Here is a 26,440-nt window from a genome sequence, read left to right as displayed (position 1 = left end):
ACTTATTTTTTGATAAATCCGCACTTCTGCCTCTCTGTTCTACATATGGTAGGAACACCTAGGCGGCTGATTTAACTGAATAAATTAATAATGGCTATAAGCGAAAGTATTGCTAAATACAACATTAAAGAGAAAGTGATATAAGTCTCGTTCTGAATAAAAATATGCATTAAGTAAAGCTTGCTTTCCATTATGTCAATATCAACTAGAATAAATACACCACTTTATTTCTTGAAGACTCTTGCTGCATTATGTCAGCTCTCTGCCTGACAACTGCCTTTGTCTGGTCTCTAAGTAGCCCTACGGAGAGCAGCTGTACACGTTAATTTGAGGTTCAGTGCAATGTCAATTGAGTCTTAAAAAGAGAAGACAACAGCTGCACAACAATACCTGGGTTTCGTGAAAAAATTTAGCTAAGCCATTCAGAACTTAAACAGTGATTTTTTTTTGGGTTTAATTTGTAGGGAATCAAACTAGAAGTGAAAATAAAATATAGAAAAAAAAAATGAATGAAAAACTAACTGTACCAATTATAATTTTATTTTACCTGTGCACAGGACTTGGTTCATTCGATGATATGGTACCTTCTGAACTCTGTTTATTTCTTGAAATTCCTTTCAAATTAGCAGTGTCCTGAGTTAAGCCTGGAAAAAAAGCAGGATACATTTATTGAAAATAGTTTAAATAAATAACGACCTCAATAGTTTGCGAATGTCAATATCAGAACAAACGAGAAAAATTATATTTAGAAATTAGAAGTGAACAAGCGCAAAACATTTTTTTCCATTAAATCAAATTAATTACATTAAATCAAATTATTTTAATAAAATCATAATAGGGAAATTTATAGGATGTGTAAAACAGCATAACTAATAATAATGATACTACGGTATATTATTATTAATTCAATTATATTAAACTAATAATATTTACCAAGATTATACAAAAGTACTTTTACAATTATGCCTTTCAAAAAGCCAGAATTGTATAACAGGTGGATTTTTATGACAAAGTAGTATAAGGGCTTGTTTTTGCAGGGCAAGTTTCAGGACAGGGTTTTCCAAACTATTTAGCATTGGGGAATACCTGGGAAAAGAAAAATCTTATTTCAGGAAACAATACCAATTCATTTTTTTAACAGAAAAAAAGGCTAAAATAAGTAATTGCAAATAACAGAAACATTTATTAAGACCCCCAAAAATTCAGACATCATACCACAAAATTAATTCGGATGCCAGACATCAGAACCCACAATTAATACAGACCCCAAAATTGGCTCAGACACCATGGATCAAAATTAATTCAGACATCAGTTGTCAGGACCCAAAATTAATACAGACCCCAAAATTAATTCAGACATCAGACCCCACAATTACTTTAGACCCAAGAGAATTCAGACTAAAACATGGGTCTGAATTCTCTGTGGGGTCCTCAGTGCCACAGCTTCATTTAAACTAGATACTGATACAGTGTCTCTTTTTTTCTATCCTGCTTTTCTTTTCTAAATGAAGAATTTTATTTAATTATATTTTTTCTGTTCATTATCGTGGTGGGGTAGGGGAAGCTGTTGTTAGCAACATTCTGAATATGTTTACCAGCAGCCACATTGACCATAGGAATCTGAAGACTGAAGATATTCAATAGCTTCTGTTAGAGAATGTTTATGACATGCTCTTTGACCTGTACATAAGTCATTGTGCAGATAGAGGAAGTAGGTGAGCTGTGATCATCACCTATTGTGAATGGTGGATTTAATGCTATCAATCTATATAAATATATATATATGTAACCCTTCTTTTTTAGTACATTATTATGGCATTTAGTGATAGGCTTTACATCAAGCCCCATGGACACAATGGTATGGATGAGACCTTATTTACATGAATAGGAGAGTTTTCTAGGCATGCTCTGAGCATCAGCTATTGTGAAATATCTTTATTTTGATACTGGTGTCACCTTTCACTGTATTCTTGTCTCTGAGTAAGAGGAGGAGAACACTGCTGGGGAAAAAAGGAGTCTAGACTTAGTTTTAGGCTTAATCTATAAAAATTCAGATTATCAAAAACTCTTTAAATGGGTATTCTGCCCAAGACTTCTTATCCCCTATGCTAAGGACAGGGAATAAGATCATCCCCTAAGCTAAGGAGAGGAGATAAAATCTCTGATCATGGGATGTCTAGCCACTGGGACCCCCATTATCTCTGGGCCAGCATTTCTGTTCAGAACACCGACTTTGGGCAGCCATGGTTGTCCTTAGGATAGGGAATAAGATGTCTATGAGGGGAGTACCCCTTTAAAACTATGTTTAACATAAAATAAAAATTTTAAAGGACAAGTCATTTTCTATTGGCACATTCCCTTTAACTTGACAATAAGCTTAATGGGGTATTCCAGGAAAAAAAAAACATATATATATATATATATATATATATATATACTGGCTCCAGAAAGTTAAACAGATCTGTAAATTACTTCTATTAAAAAATCTTAATCCTTCTAATAATTATCAGCCGCTGAAATTCAGTTGTTCTTTTCTGTCTGGCAACAGTGCTCTCTGCTGACATCTCTGCTTGTCTCGGGAACTGCACAGAGTAGAAGAGGTTTGCTATGGGGATTTGCTTCTACTCTGGACAGTTCCCGAGACAGGTGTCATCAGAGAGCACTTAGACAGAAATTTAAAAATATTTAGAAAAGATTTTTAAATCAACTGGTGCCAGAAAGTTAAACACATTTGTAAATGACTTCTATTAAAAAATCTTTACCCTTCCAGTACATTTTAGCAGCTCTTTGCTACAGAGCAAATTATTTTCTTTTTTCATTTCTTTTTTGTCTTGTCCACAGTGCTCTCTGCTGACACCTCTGTCCATGTCAGGAACTGTCCAGGGCAGCATAGGTTTGCAATGGGGATTTTCTCCTGCTCTGGACAGTTCCTGATACGGGCATCAGATGTCAGCAGAGAGCTCTGTGGACAAGACAAAAAAATTCAAAAAGCAAATAATTTCCTCTGTAGCATACAGCTGCAAAAAAGTACTGGAAGGATACAGATTTTTTAATAGAAGCAATTTACAAATCTGATTAACTTTTTTTGCTACAGTTGATTTGAAAAAAATTTTTTCCACCGGAGTACCCCTTTAAGATTTTTTAATAGAAGTATTTAACAAATCTGTATAACTTTCTGGCACCAGTTGATATATAAAAAAAAGTTTTTTTCCTGGATAACCCCTTTAATCTTCTGTTATATCCAGGATGCAGTGCAATGTCAAAGCTCAAATACGTACAGTCTAAAATAAGTTGCCAGGTCACATATGTCTGACAGTAAAGTGTAGGTAAAATGCCTTCTGTTCTTACAAGTACCCTGGAAATTGGTAACCAAGAAATAGTTAACTGAAGTTTTACTGTCAAAAGTTGTTGCTCGCACCGGGTACATACATTTCTCTGCATAGAAGTCTATGCAGAGAAATGGGCGGATCTCTTGGCTGGCCAGCTTATAATTCACAATTGCTGCTGGTCGGAGGAGTCTGATCGACATGTCAAAAGTAGTTTTTAATGACAGTAATGCTTTAAAGGGGTACTCCCGTGGAAAACTTTTTTTTTTTTTAAATCAACTGGGGCCAGAAAGTTAAACAGATTTGTAAGTTACTTCTATTAAAAAATCTTAATCCTTCCAGTACTTTTTAAGGGCTATATACTACAGAGGAAATGCTTTTCTTTTTGGATTTCTCTGATGTCACGAGCACAGTGCTCTCTACTGAGCTCTGCTGCCCCTTTTTGGAACTGTCCAGAGCAGAGAAAATCCCCATAGCAAACATATGCTGCTCTGGACGGTTCCTAAAATGGACAGCAGAGGTCAGCAGAGAGCACTGTTTTCTTTTGTGGGATAATTCCTTAAAGGTGTACCCTTTAAGGAACTATCCCACAAAAGAAAACATTAGGATCAAGGAAAACAGTCAGGCGCAAGATAGCAAATAAAAAATTCCAAGGTTTATTCCATATAAATATGCAGGACACAAGAGCAGACAAGTGATGCGCTTCAAGTGAAGTCCCGGTATTGTCCTGCACCGTCCAAGTGTGGCGCATGCTATTCTAGGTGAGCTGGGTACTCTCTTTTACTTTAGATAAGAAAACATTGCTACAGGGACAGCAAATACACCCAATGCACTTGAATGGGGTGTGTTGCAGTTTTTTGCAAAGTGTCTGGCTGAAAAAGAACACCAAATAAAGGCAATTCCTAGCAATATGTCATCACATACTGTTATGGGTTAACTTCTATCATCCATTTAAATTTACAATGTAAAATATTGTAAAAAGCTGAATTATTCTTTATGTTTACTGGTCATTTCTTTTATGAAAGCATAACTAGTAGACAATCCAAATAACATTTTTAGTTAATTTTACTATTGTATCACAGAGCCAGAAAACACCAAGATAGTACACAAGAAAGAAGCTGTGAAAGACCCAGATTCCACTATCAAAATGACACGTGTCTGCCCGGCGTACCCCCTGATCATTTAAATTCTATGATTATACGATACAACCAGACATCTGTGTTTAACTTTATCCCTAAATCACTTAAACTTTCGCAAGACACAATATAATTCTATGATCACATGAACGGCATAAAGAAAAAGGGCCACACGTAATAACCATGAAATCAAGGACACGCAGATCAGACGAATGGTACAGAGGAGGCTTTATATCTGTCCCGGTCTGCTGGCAATAGCAAAGGCACTATAAGTGGATTATTAGAGTAAATCTGTCCAGTAATCCTACCCAAAGCCATTAGACAGATATTGTTTATTTTTATAGAACTTTGGACAAAACAAGTTTTCTTAAATGAGAGTGAAATAAAAAAAAATAAAAAGGCAAAGTTTTATTCAATTCCTTGGCTGTGACATTATTATTTTTTCAAGAAGGAGGATCGCATTGAAGTCTTCAAAAATACATGAAAGGTTTCCCCCTGCTGTTTTGGTTGCCCTGCCTATAAATCTGAGCTTGCATTGATGACCTCTCACTTCAAAGCCACTAAATTAAGTCATTAGTGTCACACTGACTAGAGCCGCTAAGTTCTCCCTCAGCCCTCACCATGTTCACAGGTGTATTTACTGATACATCTCCGGGAGGGGAAAAGGGGGACAATGTCGTTTATTTACATGTATTGAACGCCTACAAGGGCGATAAACAAGTGACCTTGAGACGTTTCGCTTTGTACAGTAACGCTTCCTAAGACCCATATAATGTTTCCAGTATTTATATCTTACTGAGGATACAATGTAGCACTCGGGCTATATGTCATAATTACTGTATTGAAATAAAAACAAAACAATCCGGGCGCCATCCTAGTGCATTATCGCAATATCAGCTCAGGAAGACAATTAATTAAGCAATTTGCGCTAACCGAAGGCTGTTGCGCGAAGAGCACAACACCTAAATCAGCATGTCCACTGCTCAAAAAGAATAAAGGGAACAGTAAGGCCCCTTTCACACTACAGGTATCATCCTGCTTTTTTACTGTCGTTATTTTACATTAACAGATGAAAAAAAAATGGATGCAATAACTGGTAAGAATGGATAATAACTGATGACCAACATTGGTTATTTTTAATGGTTTTTTTCATCCTGCTGTTCATCCATTATCATCTGTTATTACCAGTTAAATCTGTTTGTTTTTTGTTTTTTTATCAGGTTGTTAACCCTTTTTTTTGTAAAGCTGTACTGACAAAAAACGGATGTTAAAAAACCTGACAATAACTGATTATAATGGATGTTTTTTTTTGAACATCCGGTTCCCATAGACTTCAATGTTAAATTTTAACATGTAAAAAGAGAAAATGGCAGCAGCACACTTGGTCAACAAAATGGAGGCTCTTAGCGCACTTTTTGATCAAAACGTGTCCCCCATCCACCACGCGGAGGTGGCCTCTTATCGGATGGGTCCCTAAACACTCACCTACCTCAGGCTGGGTGACAGGCTTAGGTGCTGGCTACATTTTCAGTTTTTTTTTCTTTGCTGTGCAAATTTGGGGGGAGTGGCTCCCTCTGTAGCCGTGCATCCCCTCCCCTATTTTCAGAGGAGGTGGTTTGGATCATTAGTGGATCCAACATGTCACCCAGCCTGAGGTAGTCGAGTGTTTAGGGACCCATCCTATAAGAGGCCACCTCCGCGTGGTGGATGGGGGACACGTTTTGATCAAAAAGTGCGCTAAGAGCCTCCATTTTGTTGACCAAGTGTGCTGCTGCCATTTTCTCTTTTTACATGTTTTGTACTTGCCACAGCAGCGTGCACCCGTGTATTGGGTTTAGGTGCTGGCTACATTTTCAGTTTTTTTTTCTTTGCTGTTAAATTTTAACATCCGGTTTTTCACCTTTTTATTTTTTTGCCGGACCAAAAATTTGCGCAAGCACTGTCTTTTGTGCCAGCAAAAATAACGGACATTAGTAAAAACAGACATGCCTGATGCAAAAGGATGTTCAAAAAATCCCATTGACATGAATGGGATTTTTTGACGGCTGTTTTCAGGACTTTTTGCCAGGAGTAACAACGGAGGTTTTTACAGGATGATACCTGTAGTATGAAAGGGCCTAATTGTATGAAATACTTTCGTCTTTACATAGTTGAATATGCTGACAACAAATTCACACAAAAATTATGAATGGAAATCAAATGCATCAACCCATGGAGGTCTGGATATGGAGTCACACTCAAAATCAAAGTGGAAAACCACACTACAGGCTGATCCACCTTTGATGTAATGTCCTTAAAACAAGTCAAAATGAGGCTCAGTAGTGTGTGTGGCTTCCACATGCCCGTATGACCTCCCTACAACGCTTGGGCATGCTCCTGAGGAGGTGGCATCCGCCAACTCCTGGACAGTCTATGGTGCAACGTGGCATAGGTGGATGGAGCAAGACATGATGTCCCAGATGTGTTCAATCGGATTCAGGTCTGGGGAACGGGTGGGCCAGTCCATAGCATCAATGCTTTCCTCTTGCAGGAACTACCGACGCACTCCAGCTACATGAGGTCTAGCATTGTCTTGCATTAGGAAGAACCCAGGGCCAACTGCACCAGCATATGTTCTCACAAAGGGTCTGAGGATCTCATTTCGGTACCAAATGGCAGTCAGGCTACCTCTGTGCGGGCCCCCAAAGAAATGCCACCCCACCCACCGCAAACCAGTCATGCTGGAGGATGTTGCAGGCAGCAGAATGTTCTCCACGGTGTCTCCAGGCTTGGTCACGTCTGACACATGTGCTCAGTGTGAACCTGCTTTCATCTTTGAAGAGCACAGGGTGCCAGTAGGGAATGCGACAATCTTGGTGTTCTATGGCAAATGCCAAACATCCTGCACGGTGTTGGGCTGTAAGCACAACCCTCACCTGTGGACGTGAGGCCCTCATACCACCCTCATGGAGTCAGAGGCAGAGGTAGCGGTCCTGCTGCGGGGTTATTGCCCTCCTACGGCCTCCTCCACATCTCCTGATGTACTGGCCTGTCTCCTGGTAGCACCTCCATGCTCTGGACACTATGCTGACAGACACAGCAAACCTTCTTGCCACAGCTCGCGTTGATGTGCCATCCTGGATGAGCTGCACTACCTGAGCCACTTGTGTGGGTTGTAGACTCCATCTCATGCTACCACTAGAGTGAAAGCACCACCAGCATTCAAAAGTGACCAAAACATCAGCCAGGAAGCAAAGGAACTGAGAAGTGGTCTGTGGTCACCACCGTCAGAACCACTCCTTTATTGGGGGTTTTGCTAATTGCCTCAGGATGGCCATTGGTCAGCAGCCCTGGGCAGACCCAATAGCTTTAGGAGCTTCAGCTATACACACTGTATAAGGAGAACGATGATAGGCAAATGATCCCAGTGATGGTGCTCTTCCAGAGTAAAAAGATTTATTCCAAGATTAATAGCATAGGAGAAGGAGACAAAAAACGAACAAAAGAGGCGCTGCCTAGTGCCTTTACCCCAATAATAGATGATAAAGGGTTAAAAGGAAAATCACTTGCCTGGTGATGTTGGGCTGTAATCATACTAACCAAGGATAGTTAATGTATGTCTATGAGCCGACCGGGGTGAACCGCAGCCTCCGGTTGGCTGCTTTTTCGGCCGTATGCGGTTTCCCGACCGCTGGCAAAAACGTGGTCGACCACGTTTTTGCCTGCGGTCGGGAAACCGCATACGGCCAAAAAAGCAGCCGACCGGAGGCTGCGGTTCACTCCGGTCGGCTCATAGACATACATTAACTACGGTTCCCGAATACGGCTGAGTGCGGGCGCCGCGATTAAGCCCCGCCCACCCCTCCTCCCAGCCGTATACGGGAACCGTAATTACAAACCGTAGTGTGAACCCAGCCTAAGATAGCACATCCAATGCAGTTCAGGTCTGAACCAGACCCTTTCTCAAGAGCGTGCCTTGGCACGCACTTGAGAACGGATGCGGTTTGGACCCGAAATGGGTTCGATGTGCTATCTTACTTGTTTTATGCTATTTATCTAGGAATAAATCTTTTTACTCTGGAGAAGCACCATCACTGAGATCATTTGCCCATCACCGTCCTTCTTACGCAATATTTCATAATTAGGAAAACTTACAATGTATCTAGAACAACACAACACCTGTTGTCTGTTCCATTTGCACAACAGCATGTGAAATCGATTGTCAATCAGTGTTGCTTCCTGAGTGGACAGTGGGATTTCACAGAAGTGTGATTGACTTGGAGTTACATTGTGTTGTTTAAGTGTTCCCTTTATTTTTTTGAGCAGTGTAAAAATATAATGTAAAGTATAATAAACTAAAATCTATATGATAAATATCATAAAAAAGGCCCCTAAACCCACATAAAATACACATTTTCTGCTAACAACAATTTTTATATAAAACATAAAAACATTATACATTTTGTATTGCTGTTTATTCACGCAATGAACAGTGAAAAAATAAACAGATTTGCTTTTATTTTGGTAATCCACTTTTTTTTTCTTCTTTTTTTTAAGAAGTGTTTTTTTTTACTGTGCCAAAGTAAAAAAATATATAGATTTGACATTGCTGTAATCATACTAACCAAGGATAGTTTTAGACTAGGTTTCCATATAGCTGGCAATCCAGAACCATCACATATAAGAACATTGGATGCAAATAGTTGAATCCATTGTACCCAGCATCCCACAGGCTGAAATGGGGCACAGATCTGAACCTATGAACGATCCAGCATAGTTGACATATGAAAACATAGCCATTTGTGGCCAAACTCACTGGCTTTAAAAGACTGGCAATCAATTATATAGAAAAAGATGTTTCATACAAACCACTTTACATTACTGATGGGCATGAATTCTGTTCCTATACAATAATTTTTATGTCCACATAAAAGATGTGATCAAGCTTTTTATTAGAGGTGCACCGAAATGGAAATTTCAGAACCGAAACGAAACCGAAATAAAAAAAAATGTCCGGCCGAAACCGATAATGACTTCTCCCCGTCTTCTGGTAAAATGCAGCGCTCCGCTCATTAGATTCCCCCACATTAGATTGCCAGCTCCCCCACATTAGGTCGGGAGTTCCCCCACATTAGTAGGCAGCTCCCCACAATAGTAGGCAGCTCCCCCACAATAGTAGGCAGCTCCCCACAATAGTAGGCAGCTCCCCAACAATAGTAGGCAGCTCCCCAACAATAGTAGGCAGCTCCCCAACAATAGTAGGCAGCTCCCCCACAACAGTAGGCAGGTTCCCCACATTAGGTCAGCATTTCCCCCACAATAGTAGACAGGTTCCCCACAATAGTAGGCAGTTCCCACACAATATTAGGCAGCTCCCCCCAACAATATTAGGCAGCTCCCCCCACATTTTTAGGCAGCTCCCCCCCCCACATTAGGTCAGCAGTTCCCCCAAAATAGTAGGCAGGTTCCCCACAATAGTAGGCAGCTCCCCCACATTAGGTCAGCATTTCCCCCACAATAGTAGGCAGGTTCCCCACAATAGTAGGCAGCTCCCCCCACATTAGGTCAGCATTTCCCCCACAATAGTAGGCAGGTTCCCCACAATAGTAGGCAGCTCCCCCCAACAATAGTAGGCAGTTCCCACACAATATTAGGCAGCTCCCCCCAACAATATTAGGCAGCTCCCCCCACAATAGTAGGCAGCTCCCCCCACATTAGGTCAGCAGTTCCCCCACAATAGTAGGCAGGTTCCCCACAATAGTAGGCAGTTCCCCCACAATATTAGGCAGCTCCCCCCACATTTGTAGGCAGCTCCCCCCCCCCACAATATTAGGCAGCTCCCCTCCACAATATCAGGCAGCTCCCCCCCACAATATCAGGCAGCTCCCCCCCACAATATCAGGCAGCTTCCCCCACAATATCAGGCAGCTCCCCCCAACAATATTAGGCAGCTCCCCCCCAACAATATTAGGCAGCTCCCCCCCACAATATTAGGCAGCTCCCCCCACAATATTAGGCAGCTCCCCCCCACAATATTAGGCAGCTCAGCCCCACAATATCAGGCAGCTCCCCCCAACAATATTAGGCAGCTCCACCCCAACAATATTAGGCAGCTCCCCCCCACATTAGGTCAGCAGTTCCCCCACAATAGTAGGCAGCTCCCCCCACATTTGTAGGCAGCTCACCCCACAATATTAGGCAGCTCCCCCCCACAATATTAGGCAGCTCCCCCCAACAATATCAGGCAGCTCCCCCCCACAATATCAGGCAGCTCCCCCCCACAATATTAGGCAGCTCCCCCCAACAATATTAGGCAGCTCCGCCCCACAATATCAGGCAGCTCCCCCCAACAATATTAGGCAGCTCCACCCCAACAATATTAGGCAGCTCCCCCCCACATTAGGTCAGCAGTTCCCCCACAATAGTAAGCAGCTCCCCCCACCCCACAGACATACAGCTTCCAGCCATATACAGTGTATGGCTGGAGGCTGTATGTCTGTACTGCTGCCCCCACAGTGATCACAGCTCCTCCGGCCGGGGGTCACATCTACTGCTATGGCCTATGGACCATAGCAGTAGGTGCCGGGACCGGAGGAGCGGTGACCGGAACACTGAAGAAGATGACACGGTCACTTACCAGGCCCCGGCCGGCGTGCGTTCTCCTGAGACGATCCTGCAGTCCTCCTGCGTCTCTATGGTTGTACGCACGGGACGTCAGTGACGTCCCGTGCGTACGACCATAGAGGCGGAGAAGCGAAGGCCCGAAGGAGGATCGCAGGAGGACGCCGGGGAATGGTGAGTGACCCGCGGATATCCTTATGTCCCGAAAAGATTTTTCAGGACACAGGGATGTCCGGGATAGGATTAGGAATACTTCTTTTTATGTGCCCGGGCCGGCTCCCGTGTGTGGCTGCAGGCGGGGGCCGACCAGAGCATATAAAACCTAATACTGTATACTAAAAACCAGGGGGCCTCCAGCTGTTGTGAAACTACAACTCCCAGCATGCCCGGACAGACCCCTGGTTTTTAGTATACAGTATATTAGTTTTTATATGCTCTGGCCGGCCCCCGCCTGCAGCCACACACGGGAGCCGGCCCGGGCACATAAAAAGAAGTATTCCTATCCCGGAGAGCGCAAACCCCCCCCCCCCCCCCAGATGTTGCGCCCGGCCCCCCCTGCACCCCCCACGAGCGCCTCTGCCACTGGCAGTGTTTGTAACTTGTGCTGTGGGCAGGCAGGGGAGGTGGGTCATTATCTGCACATTTTTTGTTGTTTCGGCATTTTGCCGAAATAGCTATTTTCGGCCGATATGTATCGGCCGCCGATATATCGGTGCATCCCTACTTTTTATCAATTGTCATTTGATCGCCAATAAGTTTCTTCTAGGAAATGATTAAGAGCGAACGGTCACACAAATGGTTAAGGAGATGATAGCTTGGAATAAGGGTGATTAAGTGTATGAGATGGGGGACAAAGATTTATGTGATTACTGTACTGAGGCGCAGAATATATGCAATAGAAACATATTATCAGTATCCTTAAAGAAAACCTGTGGCCAACTCTCCAAAAAATGAGATTGCATTATCATTTAATATCTTGGGGCGTCCTGATCACACACCTTCTTACCGTTTCTTGATCCGCCCTTCTGTTCCCGATATACCGTATGTGGATTTATAATTTCTCTGACAATTCAGGGATTTGTGACCAAAACGTTTTAATGTAATCATGTGAGCATACAACCAGATGCTCTTAAGGTTCATTGTAAATACTTTGGTTGTGATATTGTGCCACTAGATTGACAGGACTAAGTGATTTATAAGGTCTATATCTATTTCCACTCCTTTTTTCAGTTTTTTTGTTTTCTCCCTCACTTTATATCAGGAGAGGAAATGTCACCGTGGTTGAGTCCACCCTGTTGAAGCATTCTATTTAGGTACACAGAAATTGCCAGTATTATATTCAGGGGCACAGTGTGAGGCAGCATTATAATCAGGGGCACAATGTGGGGCAGTATTATACTCAGGGGCACGGCGTGTGGCTGTATTATACTCAGGGGAATGGTGTGCAGCAGTATTCTACTCTGGCACAGTGTGTGGCAGTATACCCAGGGGCACAGTGTGTGGCAGTATACCCAGAGGCACAGTGTGTGGCAGTGTTATACTCAGAAACAGGGTGTGTGGTTTTATTCTATCAGGGGCATGGTGTTTGACAGCATTCTATTTAGGTACACAGCATATGGCAGTATTATATTCAAGGGCACAGTGTGTGGCAGTATTATACCAGGTGAACAGTGTGTGTCAGTATTATACCAGGGGCACAGTGTGTGGCAGTATAATACCAGGTGAACAGTGTGTGGCAGTATTATACCAGGGGCTCAGTGTGTGGCAGTATTATACCAGGGGCACAGTGTGCGGCAATATTATACCAGGGGCACAGTGTGTGGCAGTATTATACTCAGGGGAGCAGTGTGTGGCAGTATTATACCAGGGGAACAGTATGTGGCAGTATTATCCCAGGGGCACAGTGTCTGGCAGTATCATACTCAGGGGCACAGTGTGTGGCAATATTATACCAGGGGCACAGTGTGTGGCAGTATTATACTCAGGGCACAGTGTGTGGCAGTATTATACTCAGGGGCACAGTGTGTGGCAGTATTATACCAGGGGCACAGTGTGTGGCAGTATTATACTCAGGGGAACAGTGTGTGGCAGTATTATACCAGGGGCACAGTGTCTGGCAGTATTATACCAGGGGCACAGTGTGTGGCAGTATTATACTCAGGGGAACAGTGTGTGGCAGTATTATATCAGGGGCACAGTGTGTGGCAGTATTATACCAGGGGCACAGTGTGTGGCAGTATTATACTCAGGGGAACAGTGTGTGGCAGTATTATACCAGGGGCACAGTGTGTGGCAGTATTATACCAGGGGCACAGTGTGTGGCAGTATTATACCAGGGGCACAGTGTGTGGCAGTATTATACCAGGGGCTCAGTGTGTGGCAGTATTATACCAGGGGCACAGTGTGTGGCAGTATTATACTCAGGGGCACAGTGTGTGGCAGTATTATACCAGGGGCACAGTGTCTGGCAGTTGGAGAATGATTATGACTTATTTATAATGTTTTATAACAGGCAGCGCCTATTTCTGGCATATATGCAGCCACTAGGTGTGAATCAAGTCTTAGAGTTTAGCTCGGACCTTTACCGGATGGCAGACCTGGATAAGCGGACCCCTACTAAAAGTAGTTGAGTACCTTTGCTCTATAGGTACATCTACACCATTACTTTCCCTCCCAGCCTAATAACTAATACTATCATCATCTCTTGCTGTCCTTGTCTCGTCACCTAGTGGCACATATCCTGTTATTATGGTTGTGGTAGTGCGCACACACATTTTTTAGGTGAATTCTGTTTTTGTAATTTTTACTGTAGGTTACATAATAAAGGTTAAGTTTTACCCCTTTACTTCCGGAAGTCTTTTCCATTTTCTTAATTCAGGGAATCAGTCAGATGGCCGTAAACAGGTGATGGGCAAGACAGCCCCTCAATGTATGGCATTTACACCCCCTAACTGCATAATCCCATCAATCACCTGATAGTCACTCCATTATTAAAATTAAGTTCACGACCATCCGCCTGATCCCCTGAATTAAAGGAAAATACACTGGGTTATAGCGTGGGTGACCAGGAGTACAAAGAGGAATCACTTACTAAATGAAGCAAAGTTATGGCCTTCAGAAGTTCTGTAGCTCAATTGACTGAATTGCATGCAGGAGGCGTGCCTCCGCTGGCCATCTGCCCTGCCTCTTTCTGTCTCCTTCTACTGCTGGAGATTTGCATAATAATCTTCTGCGACCCACGTCCCAGTTGCCGGTCACCTGAGCACTCCGCTCTGTAGCCGGAGTGCATGCACCGATTAACTTTACAGCTCTCATGTCATAATGACGTGCGAGCTGTGCTTGCAGACAGCGCTCTGCTAATCTAGCAGTGCGCCTGCACTCCAGTTACAGAGCGAGGTGTTCATGTGACCTGCGACTCCATGCCACTGGGACGTGGAGTTGCAGAAAATTATTATGCAAATAGCCAGCAGTAGAAGGAGACAGAAAAAGGCCGGGATGGATGGCCAGCGGACCTCCGCCTCCTTCGCACAATTCAGTCATTTGAGCAACGGAACTTCTGAAGGCCATATCTGAGAAACAAGTGTGCTGAATTTATTAAGTGACCCCTCTTTGGACTCCTGGTCACCCATGCTATAACCCTGTGTATTGGGTTTAGTGTGGATGATCAGGGTGAGAGTTTTCCTTTAACAGACAGAAGACAAACCCACATATTTCAGGAACAGAAGGGCGTTTCGATGAGGATAACATCTTTATTGGGTTGGCCATAGCTCATCTTTAAGACTTCTTAAAAGAAGTACAGGCTCTTACGTCTACAGACAGCAGATCCTGCGATGCCCTTCAAAAAACAAAAGAGCTTCCATCATGGCTCTCTTGTACATAAAAGCTATGCTGACAATGTTATGTAAATAGATTACAATTACTTACCGGGAATCTCAATATCTGATATATCGCTAAATTCCTCAATGTTATCTTCTTCTGTGTGAACTCTGTCCCTTACATCTTGTAACAAAACTGTGGAATTGCCTATATATAGACAGCAATAAAAAGGTAGAATACATTTTATTTTCTTACTTTAAGAGTAAAGATACACAGTTAAGAAGATCATTTCATTAAAATCATAAAACGTTTATGTAGGAATAAGAGTACAAATAACATAAAAAATGCATAATGTATCTACTATTTCATGCGATCATTAACAGTTTACTATTTCTGTCCTTCATGTAATCCATCGTGCTTTGATTCTGTGGCAGAAGTGGCACAAATAATCGTTGTGTCAACTAATTACTACAGACATGACATTGTTTGGTAGGAATGCAAATAACACACAACTTCACTTCCAATGCGGAAAATGACTCAGTTAACAGTGGACTTGCAATCCAGGTTCAGAGCATATGCTGAACACATTCCCCAGATCTATCTGACTGTGTGCCATACAGCTGCATACACCACCCACTGACTGAATATAAAAAAAATAAGAACACTGTACTGTATATTATTTGGGCGATTCCTTTGTATTGTATATATGGTTTTTAATCCCTCAAGGACATCAGTTTATTTTTTATTTTTGGCCTTTCATTTTTTTATCCCCTCGCCTCAATTTTCCACCTACAGATCCATATAAGGGCTTGTTTTTTGTGCCACCAACTTTGTAATAACATCACTCATTATACCAAAATCTATGGTGAAACGAAAGAAAAAATGTTAAAATGACACCATATGATTATTCTGTTTGTCAAAACAATTACAATGATAACAAATTTATAAAGATTTTGTTTTATTTTAAAAAATTATAACTTTTTGTATGAAAATTAGCATGCTAAAATTGTCCTCTTCTAACCCCTATAACTCTTTCATTTTTCTGTATATGGGGATGTATTGTGTCGTAATATGTAGCAGCATTGGCATAATTGCACTTCTTGAGCGTTTTTATTTATTTTTCATTTTTTTTATGCCATATAAAGTGACCAAAAAATCACTAATTCTGAATTTTGGTATTATTTAACGTTTTCACTCCGTTGACTGTGTGGTATAATTATTATTGATCATTATTTTATTACACATTTTTCACTATTTTTTAGTCCCCATGGAGGATTATTACATGCGATTGCATATACTGAACAATGCTGTACCACAGCACAGCATTAATCAGTGTTATTAGAGCTCCATTAGTGCAGGCTGCTAGCCGGCAGTGTTTTATCCCACATTTAGCCACCACAATCAACTTTGATTTCACCGTCTAAGGGGTTAGTGCCGGGCATAGGTACAATAGGCAATGTCTGGATTAGCTAGGGGATCCACTGGGTAATGAAGCATGCTCAGCTGTTCAGTTCTACAACTTTGTTATAATGTGTGCTTTAATGCAGCACATTTAATACATTTGTTTGGGGTTAGTTGGTTTAAAGGGTTATACCCCGCCCCAGACATCTTATCCCCTATCCAAAAGATAGGGGATAAGATGTCTGATCACGGAGATCAACATCTCTTCAGCAGCACCTGCTTGTCATCAGCTGCACGGAGGGAAGATCGCTCCATGCTGATTATTCACGATACAGGGGCCAGAATATTGTGACGTCACGGCCCCACCCCTCGTGATGGCCGCCACACCCCCTCCCATATATTTGCATTGAGGGGGCGGGGTGTGAAATCACAAGGGGCGGGGCCATGAAGTCCCGATACTCCGGCCCCTATTTGAGAGTAATCAGCACGAAGCGATCTTCGCTCTATGCAGCTGATGACAGCCTTTGGATAGGGGATAAGATGTCTAGGGGCAGATTATCCCTTTAAACAAGAATATTCTCATTCACTGACTAATATCTAGAAAAAGGAGTGTTCTACAGGTATCTATCTGATAAGGACGTGCTCCCATCTGCTTTGGAGGGCTTGTAAGGGGCCTTTGACAGAGATTACTTTCAAGGTCAAAAACGGAGCTGAACAGGTTTCTGTCCGGTGTTTACTTAGCAGGATAGGCAGACAAAAAATGTAGCTTGCAGTGTTTATTTTTGTTTAGCAGGTCCCGCTGTTCAAATGGAATCTGCGTCAGAGTTGCCCGACAGGAGCTCCAATGCAGATCTGAGCTTAGCCTAAAGGTCAAACCAAACTTCTACCTGTTCTTTGGGTTATTTTATGAAATGAGGACTGATCTTGGCCATGAAACCGCTTGTCCACATCCTCTCTGTTGGATACTGGAACAGCAAGACTTTGATCATTAACCCTTTGGCCAATCACTGATCCCCTTGGCCTTTACCTTACTACCTTTTCTCACTGCATTTCTCCATTTCCATTTCCTCAAAAAAAGGTGAATTATTTTTTGTTTGTTAAAAAAAACTTGTAAATATAAAACAAATGTGTATATAACACATATAAGAAAGTTGAATGAATTGATTAGGTCTTATTTACAAAAAACTAGAAAACCTCAAATTGTTGCATGAAAACCGCATTTATGCCCTGTGATAACCTTGTGTACTGCCACCTCAGACATTTATCAAAATTATCAACAAAAGATGGAACAATTAATAAGTCCTCTGCTCTAAAATCGTTAGTAGTACGTACGCTGTGGAATGACACATACAATCAGAGAAACAGCTGGTCCTCCCTTATGTACTCCCTTATGTACTACAACAAATATATCAGCCCAATTTATATGGGCTTCACCTGTCCTGACTGGTATATGAGTGTCATATTTAGGTGAAGGAACAAAGATAGTTCCCATAGGCACTTCTGATGACAGCCTTATTATACTCCCAGGACTCCTTCTGACTGGCCTCACATATGGAGTACAGGATTTTGAAAACCTAAGCAGGTTTGTTCAAGAATCTTTGAGGTTTTAAAATTGAAGTATTTCATCTTTGAGAACTCCTATCCTTGTCCATTAAAGGTTATCACCAACTGCAATCAATCTGTTCTCCTAAAGACTAAAAACAGCAATCGATACTCCTAGTACTTAAAGGCCCATAAAACTGGCCCAAATCCTCTTTTAAACCCACAAAGGGTTATATAAGTTAACGATACTTAATAATAGAAAATAAACATTAAAATGCTCTGTACGGCCACAACCATAAAACTGTGCAGGCCAGGTGGGTAGAATTGCCATGCAGTTTTTATTTATACAGTACAGCCTTCACTTTTTCACATTTCACAATTCAGATCATTGGACAGGATTAGGAAAGACACAGCCCTGTCTATATAAGGTCTTACAGCTGACAATGTATATCATAGCAAAAATCTATCCATAAGGTTGAAAGCACTGGCTGTAGAACTCAGGACAGGATTTTGGGGAGACACAGATCTGGCGAAGGGTACAAGTGGCCTTTAACATCCTTAAATAGAAGAGGTTCAGAACATGGAATCTTTCTAGAACTAGTCGCCCCACCAAATTTAATAACTGAGCAGAAGGAAGAAAATAAATATCCTATGAGCAGAAGGAAGAAAGTCAGAGGCTGGGGCAAGGAGACTGCCCTATTTGCTTTCCCTCAACCTTGACCAAAGTACAGAGAGGTTCTTAATTAAAACCTGATCCAGAGTGCACTAGACTTAAGACTTGGCCAAAGGTTCACCTGCTAACAAGACAATGACCCTAAATAAAAAGCTGAGACAACATAGAAGTGATTAGGGACAACTATGTGAATGTCTCTGAGTGGCCCAGCCAGAGACCTGACTTGAACCCAATCGACCATCTCTGGAGAGACCTAAAAATGGCTTTCATGGACAGTCCCCCTTTAACCTTACAGGGCTCAATAAGATCTTCAGAAAAAAATGGCTGTAAAATATCTAAATCCTGGTATATACACCTTGTGGCATCATACCCAAGAAGACTGGAGGCAGTGATTGGTGCCAAAGGTGCTTCTTCTAACCACTTAGGGTCTGAATACTGACGTCAATGCAATATTTTAGTTCTTTTTAAAATTTATTTCTAACATTCTTTTTTCACTTTGTCGTGTATTGAGTGCAGAATTATAGGAAAAACTTGATTTGATTTATTTGTTTGTTTTGTCACCATAACATAACAAAAGGTGAAAAAAAGTTTAAAGGTCTGAAGACTTTCTGTATGCTGCGTATATTTTGTTACCACTGTATGTCTCACTAGAACAATCTTTAAAGAATCCTGGACGAAGAAAACGTGTTCTGTAGCGAGTAATTAAAATTTTAATAAGTGAGAGATTTTGTTAGCAAGAATCGGTTTTATTAAAACTAATTGACAATACGGGTGCTCTTGCTGTGGCTCCCTGGGGCACCCTACTGCGCTTTGCTCCATCTTCAAACACACAGCAAGGGGAAAACTGAGAGACTATAGCTGAAATAGGGAATAAGGGTATGTTTCAGCAAATCATTATTTTAATTTCAAGTCAAAAGGAGTCTGATGGAAAGACTGCTTATAATACGCCACATATATGCAACTCTTCAGCTGGATGCATTGTGTACATACATAATACATGCATGACGGTCATTAATGGAGAGGTGCTTCAAGGACATATCATTTATCTGGAGGAGACGTGGGTGGATCTAGGCCTACTGGCTAATGATGTGTATGTTTTATATTCTGCCAACTAGATTTGATTAACACTTTCCATCTTACACACAAGACACAATCTTATTAATAGCAAAGTCTTTATGGCTTCTTTATCAAAGGGGATTGAAGGCTCAATTCAGACTTTTCTAAAGAAGAGTAGGGAATGTTTATATAAGTTTAGGGTCATAGGCCATTACTAACCGTAATCAACACGACAGGGGATTAAATTGTTGGTAGTCTCAAATTTGAAGAAAAATGCAATGAAAAAGCAACTACATTAAGACATGCCATTAGAAATACTGGAAAGACTGACTAAATATCAAGAGCATGTTTGCAGTTTATAACTTATGCAATTTATGCTCCAGTATATTTATATATTTTTATGACCCTAAGGGTGCATTCACACTGGGTAAATCAAGGGGAATTCACAGTGAAAAATGTATGCGCGGAATTGCACGGAAATGGGGAAGAAAGAAGTGGAGGTTTTTTTCAGCCATTTCCGCGTGAATTCCGTGCAAATTCCGCACAAAAACGATGTCGGGCAGAATTTTTTTTTTACCATTTACTTCTATTGATTTCTGCTAGCGGATTCCGCTGAAGAATGAACATGCTCTTTCTTCAAGCGGAAAGGAATTTAGCGTCGGAATTCCACTAGCAGAATTTCCGATGTGTGAACAGGACAGCAGAAAAAACATTAAAGTCAATGGGAAGAGAAGATGTGCATTAATTTGGAGCGGAGAATTCAAGAGGAATTATTTGAGTAAATTCCTCTTGAACTACTCAGTGTGAACGCACCCCTAAAACTCTGTCAATGTTAAGAATGTTAAAAGTGTCTTGATTCACAGTTTCATAGTCTGGTTAAAAATCTTATATATTATTATATATAAGTGCGATCTTTTCTGATCAATTCTAATGTTTGTGAGTGTTCTCCAAAGTATCTGGCATATACTTCCCTACTGTTTCCATTGTTGAGAAGTAAGCACTTGGCTGACTAAACTAACACATTCAAAAGAGCAATGGCTACTAAAGGGGTTTTCCAACTTATTGAAAAAAACTGCACAGTGCTTACAGTCAGGCTAAAATAATAAAAACTATAATAAAAATCAAAACTCCCCAATTAAATCAAAGCCTCACCCAGTATCCCAGACCAGTCCTCCCCATTGGGTTTGCTTACACACAGCAACAATGATATGCCCAAATACCATACCATGTGCTGCCAATCATCGGCCTCAGTGGTCTCACACTGTATACTGCTGTGCCAGTTATTGTAGAGCTACTGAGGTTAACTATTTTGTCACAGCTGCAGTCCTCAAGATCGTATGCAACGAGATAAAATCACACAGCAGCTCTACAAAAACAGCCAAAGTGCAAGCAGACTGTGTCGCAAAATAGCCGTTGCCTTATTCCCCTCTCAATCTGTGACCGTAGATTTTTAAGAAAGGGAAGATTTTAACATCAACAAGTTGTGTTTGCCGTCTTCTGAAATCTGTCACTTTAGGTTTGTGATTTTGCTTAGACTATTAATTTGTTTAATGTATTGAAGAATACCTTCATGGTCTGGCTGCATGTGTATATTGGGCACACTTGCATTCTGATTAAGTGAATGTTGTGGGTAGTGTCAGCCTTTTCTGTGTATCTTTTAGGAGGGCTACAAAAAACTGATTTAGTCTTAGTCCAAGACATATAGGGGGACATTTATCAATGTTTGCTTATGTATTCCTTTTTTTTGTTATTTTTTCTTACAATTTTTTTGCTTATGTGCAACGTATTTATCAACTGCTTTCAGCCTGTTGATAAATTTCGTTCACTTAAGCACTTTTTCTTGTTTTGCTTTGGTAGTGGCTTTTTCTGCTCCATGTCTGAGCTGGAGTAAATTTAGTAGGTTTTTTCATGTGATGCGACTTTTTTGCGACTTTCGCACTTGATAAATCTCTGACCAGTGCAAGTCAAAAATCACTTTTTGCTTTGGTAAGCAAGATTTTTATTTTTTGTTTAGGACACTGAACATGCAAAAAGTCGTAGAAAAAAAGAGCGTAGTCGCACGTGCAACTTTTTTGCGACAATTTTAAGCAAAAAAAACCTACTAAATGCTTTGATAAATGTCCCCCATAATGGTGACAGCAAATATTTTTTTTAACCAATAAATACCCTATTGGTTCTCTTGATTCCAGACTGGACAGTTATATACTTCTTCCTGTCTATCTCCCAAAGAGAAATATCAGTTTTGTATTTCTAGATCCCGCACTTTCCCTACTTTGTCCCATGTAGGCTGCTTTCATATAGGAAAATCAACAAAACAATATTTATCATTTTCTAAAGATTTTTATGACGGATTAGAAATTCTCAATCCCACGTTACCCAGCAAAAAAGCCAAACTGTGGCATTTCACTCCTTCTCATGAAGAATTAACATCACAACTGTTTTATATTGCTTGATGCTCTTCCATATGTTGATAACTGCCTCTTGTGATCATTTATAATGTGACAAAATGGTAATGGTGCCCTGATTTTTTGTTCTTTTTCTGATATATGAAAATGCAAACATAAATGAGAAGGGAAACTGGAATGTGACCCCTTATACACACACATTGAGATATGTGTGAGCTTAGAGGCACGGCTGTTTTCGCAGCACATCTGACTCGCTCATAACTGATAGTTATTCAGTTACAAAAGACAAGTAGCAAATTAGCAACATCTGCAGTTTTCAGGGTAATTACTGAGGCAGCTTACAAGCATTAATCATTCTAAAATACCCAAGAATAAAGTAAAAACCCAGAGGTCAGGTGATTTTCACTCTGCAGCAGTAGCCTTCCCGCATCTCTTCCTACTCGTTAGAACGCGATCACCTTTGTTTACCAGGCATACATTGTTTTTAGTAAATCTCGGCTCATTTGTTTTAATACCCTTGTGGGAGTTGGGCCTCTTTCTTTCATCGTGAAATGACTTTTACCTGGAACACGTTCTTTCGCTCCAAACTTTCCATCTCTGCTGTCATCTTCACACGAGCTTGTGTCATCTGTATGTTGAGACAGAAAATAATGAAACATTTCAAAGGCGTGATGACCGGGCTGGCTTAGTTCCAGTTAAACCCTGCTCTTTGAGTATATTTTTTTTCCTTATACTGTTGTTATCTAGCGTTTATTGATCTTGTCTTCTACTTTCCGGTTCTCAAAAGAAAAGCCTACTGTGAACTTTTTATCAAATGGGTTTCTTCTCGGCCTTCTTCAGCTGCCATAAAAATGATTGAGCCAACCGGGGCTTCTTAAATTATTTATGCTTTAACTAGATGAAATAGAAAAAAAAGAAAAAATGTATATAAATACCAACAGTGTCTCTGTGAATTGCAGGACATGTGCAAAAAAACCACAAACTTAATTAGCTGGAATCAAAGTTGCTTTTTCCACGGAGAATAAAACAAGCATGCACTCCAAAGACCTAAATCAATGTGCCCAGCTTAATCATATAAAGGGGTTTTCATCCTAATTGCCGAGCTCTTTAGATTCTGATGAGATGGATACTGAGGAAGATAACCCAGCGAGTGTATATTACCCAGTCATTATCCCAGACTAAACTTTGATTATTAAAATGGATTCTTGGTGTATATGGCTGACATAATTGCTTTGTCTATGGGCTGCATTGACATAATTAAAACAAATCGTGCAGTGTTCATCTCTGCTGTTATTTTGCAGCATTGAGAAAAAGGAAAACACTCCATGTAACATTTTAATTTTGTTCATATTATATTATGGAGAACATTTGCAGTGTTCAGACTTCAAAAGAATAAAAGGGGTTAATCACTATGCAATTTTCGAGCTCACGGATTCACAAATGCACACGTCAACATGTTTCTTGTTGACATCTAAAATTGATTGTGAAGGTTTTCATGTTTTTCTTAAAGAGGTTTTCAAAGTAAGGATAACATGAAATAAGCACGTCCAGGTTATCCATGGAGTGATCTATTAAACAAAGGGGAGAGCCGCTCATTAAGTGACATACTTGGTTGAGCAGACCTGGCTGTACATGCATTACATGGTCAATGCATTCATTTGATATTCTACTGTCCAGATCCACCTTTCCTAAAGCAAAAACGGTTGTACGAACCCCCTTAAATTTTTTAACTTTTAAATTTGATTGACTACTGACCAGATGCGGCTTTCCCAGCAAAACAGTAGGCCAGACCACCTTCAATGATAATGAAAATTCAAAAAAGAATGACCAGGTAGGGAACCTCTAAAACATAACTTTAAATGTGCTTATAAAAGTACAAAAAAAATAGGTTATATCAAAAATATAAAAATTATGAATCGCCATCATCAGTCCACATGTTCCATGTGTTATATCGTGACTGCACAGTTCTCTTGCATGTATTGCACAGTTCACACTTATCGAAAAAACCTTCAGTATTAGCCTCGTAGGTATAAGGTCAATTTAGTGTAATCCTTCTCAGATGGCTGCAATATATTAATTCTCCATCTCCATTGTTGTTAACACATAAGGCACATTCCAATCCAAAGCAATATTATTGGTGACACATTCACCATTCCCATAATGCTGCTATATTCAAAATTCACATAGTCAGAGATGTATATCGTGATACTGCATAGATGTATTGTTGCTGGCTAATATCCATAGACTTCAGTGAACATAGCAGCATAGAGACATATAGTGGTGTATAATGGTTGTAGATAAAAGTCCATTATTCAACAATCTCCGCTGATGTTCAGTCTAATATTACTTTACTTATACCATAGCAAATAAATAGCCACAATCCAACATATCTGGATATGCTGTCTACTGATAATTCCAGTGATCGCAATACTTAGAAAGCGTAATGATGTTTTTTTTTTAAATCTGAAATTTTTATTAAACATTTTGCAGTGTACAAACAAACGATAAAACAAAACCACACACCCTTTTCCCCCCTCCCCCACCCACACAATACACCCACCCACCACCCCCAAGTCCCGTGTCCCCCCCTTTTATAAAAACAGGTACAAAACTTCAAAATAGAAAAACAGTGCAATATTCGTCCATAAGTTGCATAGACATGGTAGAGTCAGAACGTTAAAAAAAATGGCATTGGATGATCCACAATAATATAGAAAGGAGGATCCCCATCCCAGAGAGTTCCCAGAAATTGTGAAAGAGTATACCCAGTAGAGGTTACGAAAAAAAAACACAGGGAGAGCTCCACACAGAGAGAGGCATACAACCACACAACATAATAGTGAACCGGATGAACACAGAACCACAAAACTCGTATGACAAAAGCAACACAGAGAAGACAACTGAAAACAAAGACAGGCAAATTATCTCACTCCCCCCAACAAGACGTCCCCAGGGGTCCTCCTTAAATAGGTGGAATGCAGACCTGGAACATCGATCCAGGGTCCCCAAATAAGCTCAAATTTGTGCATGGCCGTCCGTTTAAGATAGACACCCTTCTCCAATCTAATAATATGGTTTAGTTTCGTGATGAGCTTGGATATAGTAGGTGGAGAGGCTCGCAATAAAGGATACCACTCTACGTAAGGCATTGCTCGAGTACGGGGGAGGAACATACAAAGCAACTATCACACATAAAAGACGGTTAAACGTGCCATACAAACACACAAACCTGCCCTCCGGGTCGATCAGACTAGAAATACACGTAAAGAAAATACTATTATCGATAAGCACACTGACGCCCCTAGCATGTGAGGAAAAGGTGGTGTGGAAGGTACGGCCGAATCACGGTTTGTTCAACAAATGTACAATATCATTAGTGAGGTGCCATAGTATGGCAGGCTGATATGGCTTAAAAGCCTGGAAAACGTTTAGTAGGATCATTAAGACCCCGCACATTCCACGCCACCACAGTCAGAGGATTAGCCATGATACCACCAGGGGAATAGAAACGACAACCGGAGAAAATATATGTCAAAAACACAGAAAAACTGAAAGACAGAATAAGGTGACGTAGCAGAAGCAACAATACAGTGCATAGTCCGCCATGACACACAGGGGGTAAGGATGAAAGCACTAGAGAAAAAAGACAGGGACATGCATGAACGGAAAGAGATAGGGACCAAATAAGCACAAAGAGAAGACAATACTGCAAAAAAAACGGAAGGGGGACACGGTACCACAAAAACACCCCAGACAAACAACAAACCAAACAATCGCAACTTGCGACATAGGAGGCAAACAAACAGCCCAGTTAGGAGTGAGCAGGTAGCATAGGTAACAAGTAGATCACAGAACCAACATTCCACGCCCAGGGCAGAGCTTGGAAAAGCATGAGAAAATAGAAAGGGGGACATTCAGCAATAGTACAGGGTACCTAGAGAACAAAAATCAGGTTATGACCAGCAAAAACAGTGAGAATGGCAATAAACATGAGATAGCATGGGAACATAGGAGGACACTCTCATAGTCCCACACAAAAGGCAGGGTCGATGTGCTATCGTCAAGAAATCTCAGCACACCACCGTGGCCAATATGTTTCGAGAACAGTCCCAAGGAGGCTTCAAGTTCCAGCACTTCTGTTCTGAGCCTCATGACCATCCAGCCATCAAACATATGAGTAGTTCCAAGGGCAACCACACAGAGGCGTGCAGGGTAAAGCATAGAATACATCACATTCAATGCACGCAAGCGACGTTTGACATCAGTGAATTTAGCACGTCTCTTCTGAGCTTCAGCCAAAAAGTCAGGAAATATGGAGACACGATGACCATCAATAGCAAGAGAGTCAAAGTCCCTGGCCTTGCGTAAGATAATGTCCCGATCAATATAATGGAGAATCCAGATAAGAACGGCCCTTGGCGGTGCCCCAGGTGGAAGAGTGCAGGTAGGCACTCTATGAGCGCGCTCCCCAGCGAACAGATGGGT

At 41.1% G+C, this 26,440-nt stretch overlaps 1 protein-coding gene across 6 annotated transcripts in view; it reads right to left on the bottom strand.

Annotated features, from left to right (window-relative positions):
* Window positions 1-26,440, bottom strand: part of KIZ (kizuna centrosomal protein) — a 190,845-nt gene that overhangs the window by 43,321 nt on the left and 121,084 nt on the right. For 3 of the 6 annotated variants that reach the window (XM_056567647.1, XM_056567646.1, XM_056567648.1), the window contains 3 exons: window positions 22,518-22,583; window positions 14,987-15,085; window positions 548-644 (listed from right to left, as the gene is read on the bottom strand). In XM_056567647.1, the coding sequence (XP_056423622.1) occupies window positions 548-644; window positions 14,987-15,085; window positions 22,518-22,583 (262 nt within the window). Of the gene's footprint in view, window positions 1-547; window positions 645-1,956; window positions 2,001-14,986; window positions 15,086-22,517; window positions 22,584-26,440 lie in introns of those variants that run through there. The other 3 variants (XM_056567650.1, XM_056567651.1, XM_056567649.1) reach the window with 3 other exon arrangements.

Source organism: Hyla sarda, chromosome 3, assembly GCF_029499605.1.
Source record: "Hyla sarda isolate aHylSar1 chromosome 3, aHylSar1.hap1, whole genome shotgun sequence".
NCBI lineage: Eukaryota > Metazoa > Chordata > Amphibia > Anura > Hylidae > Hyla > Hyla sarda.
This window is presented reverse-complemented; position numbering and strand designations above follow the sequence as displayed.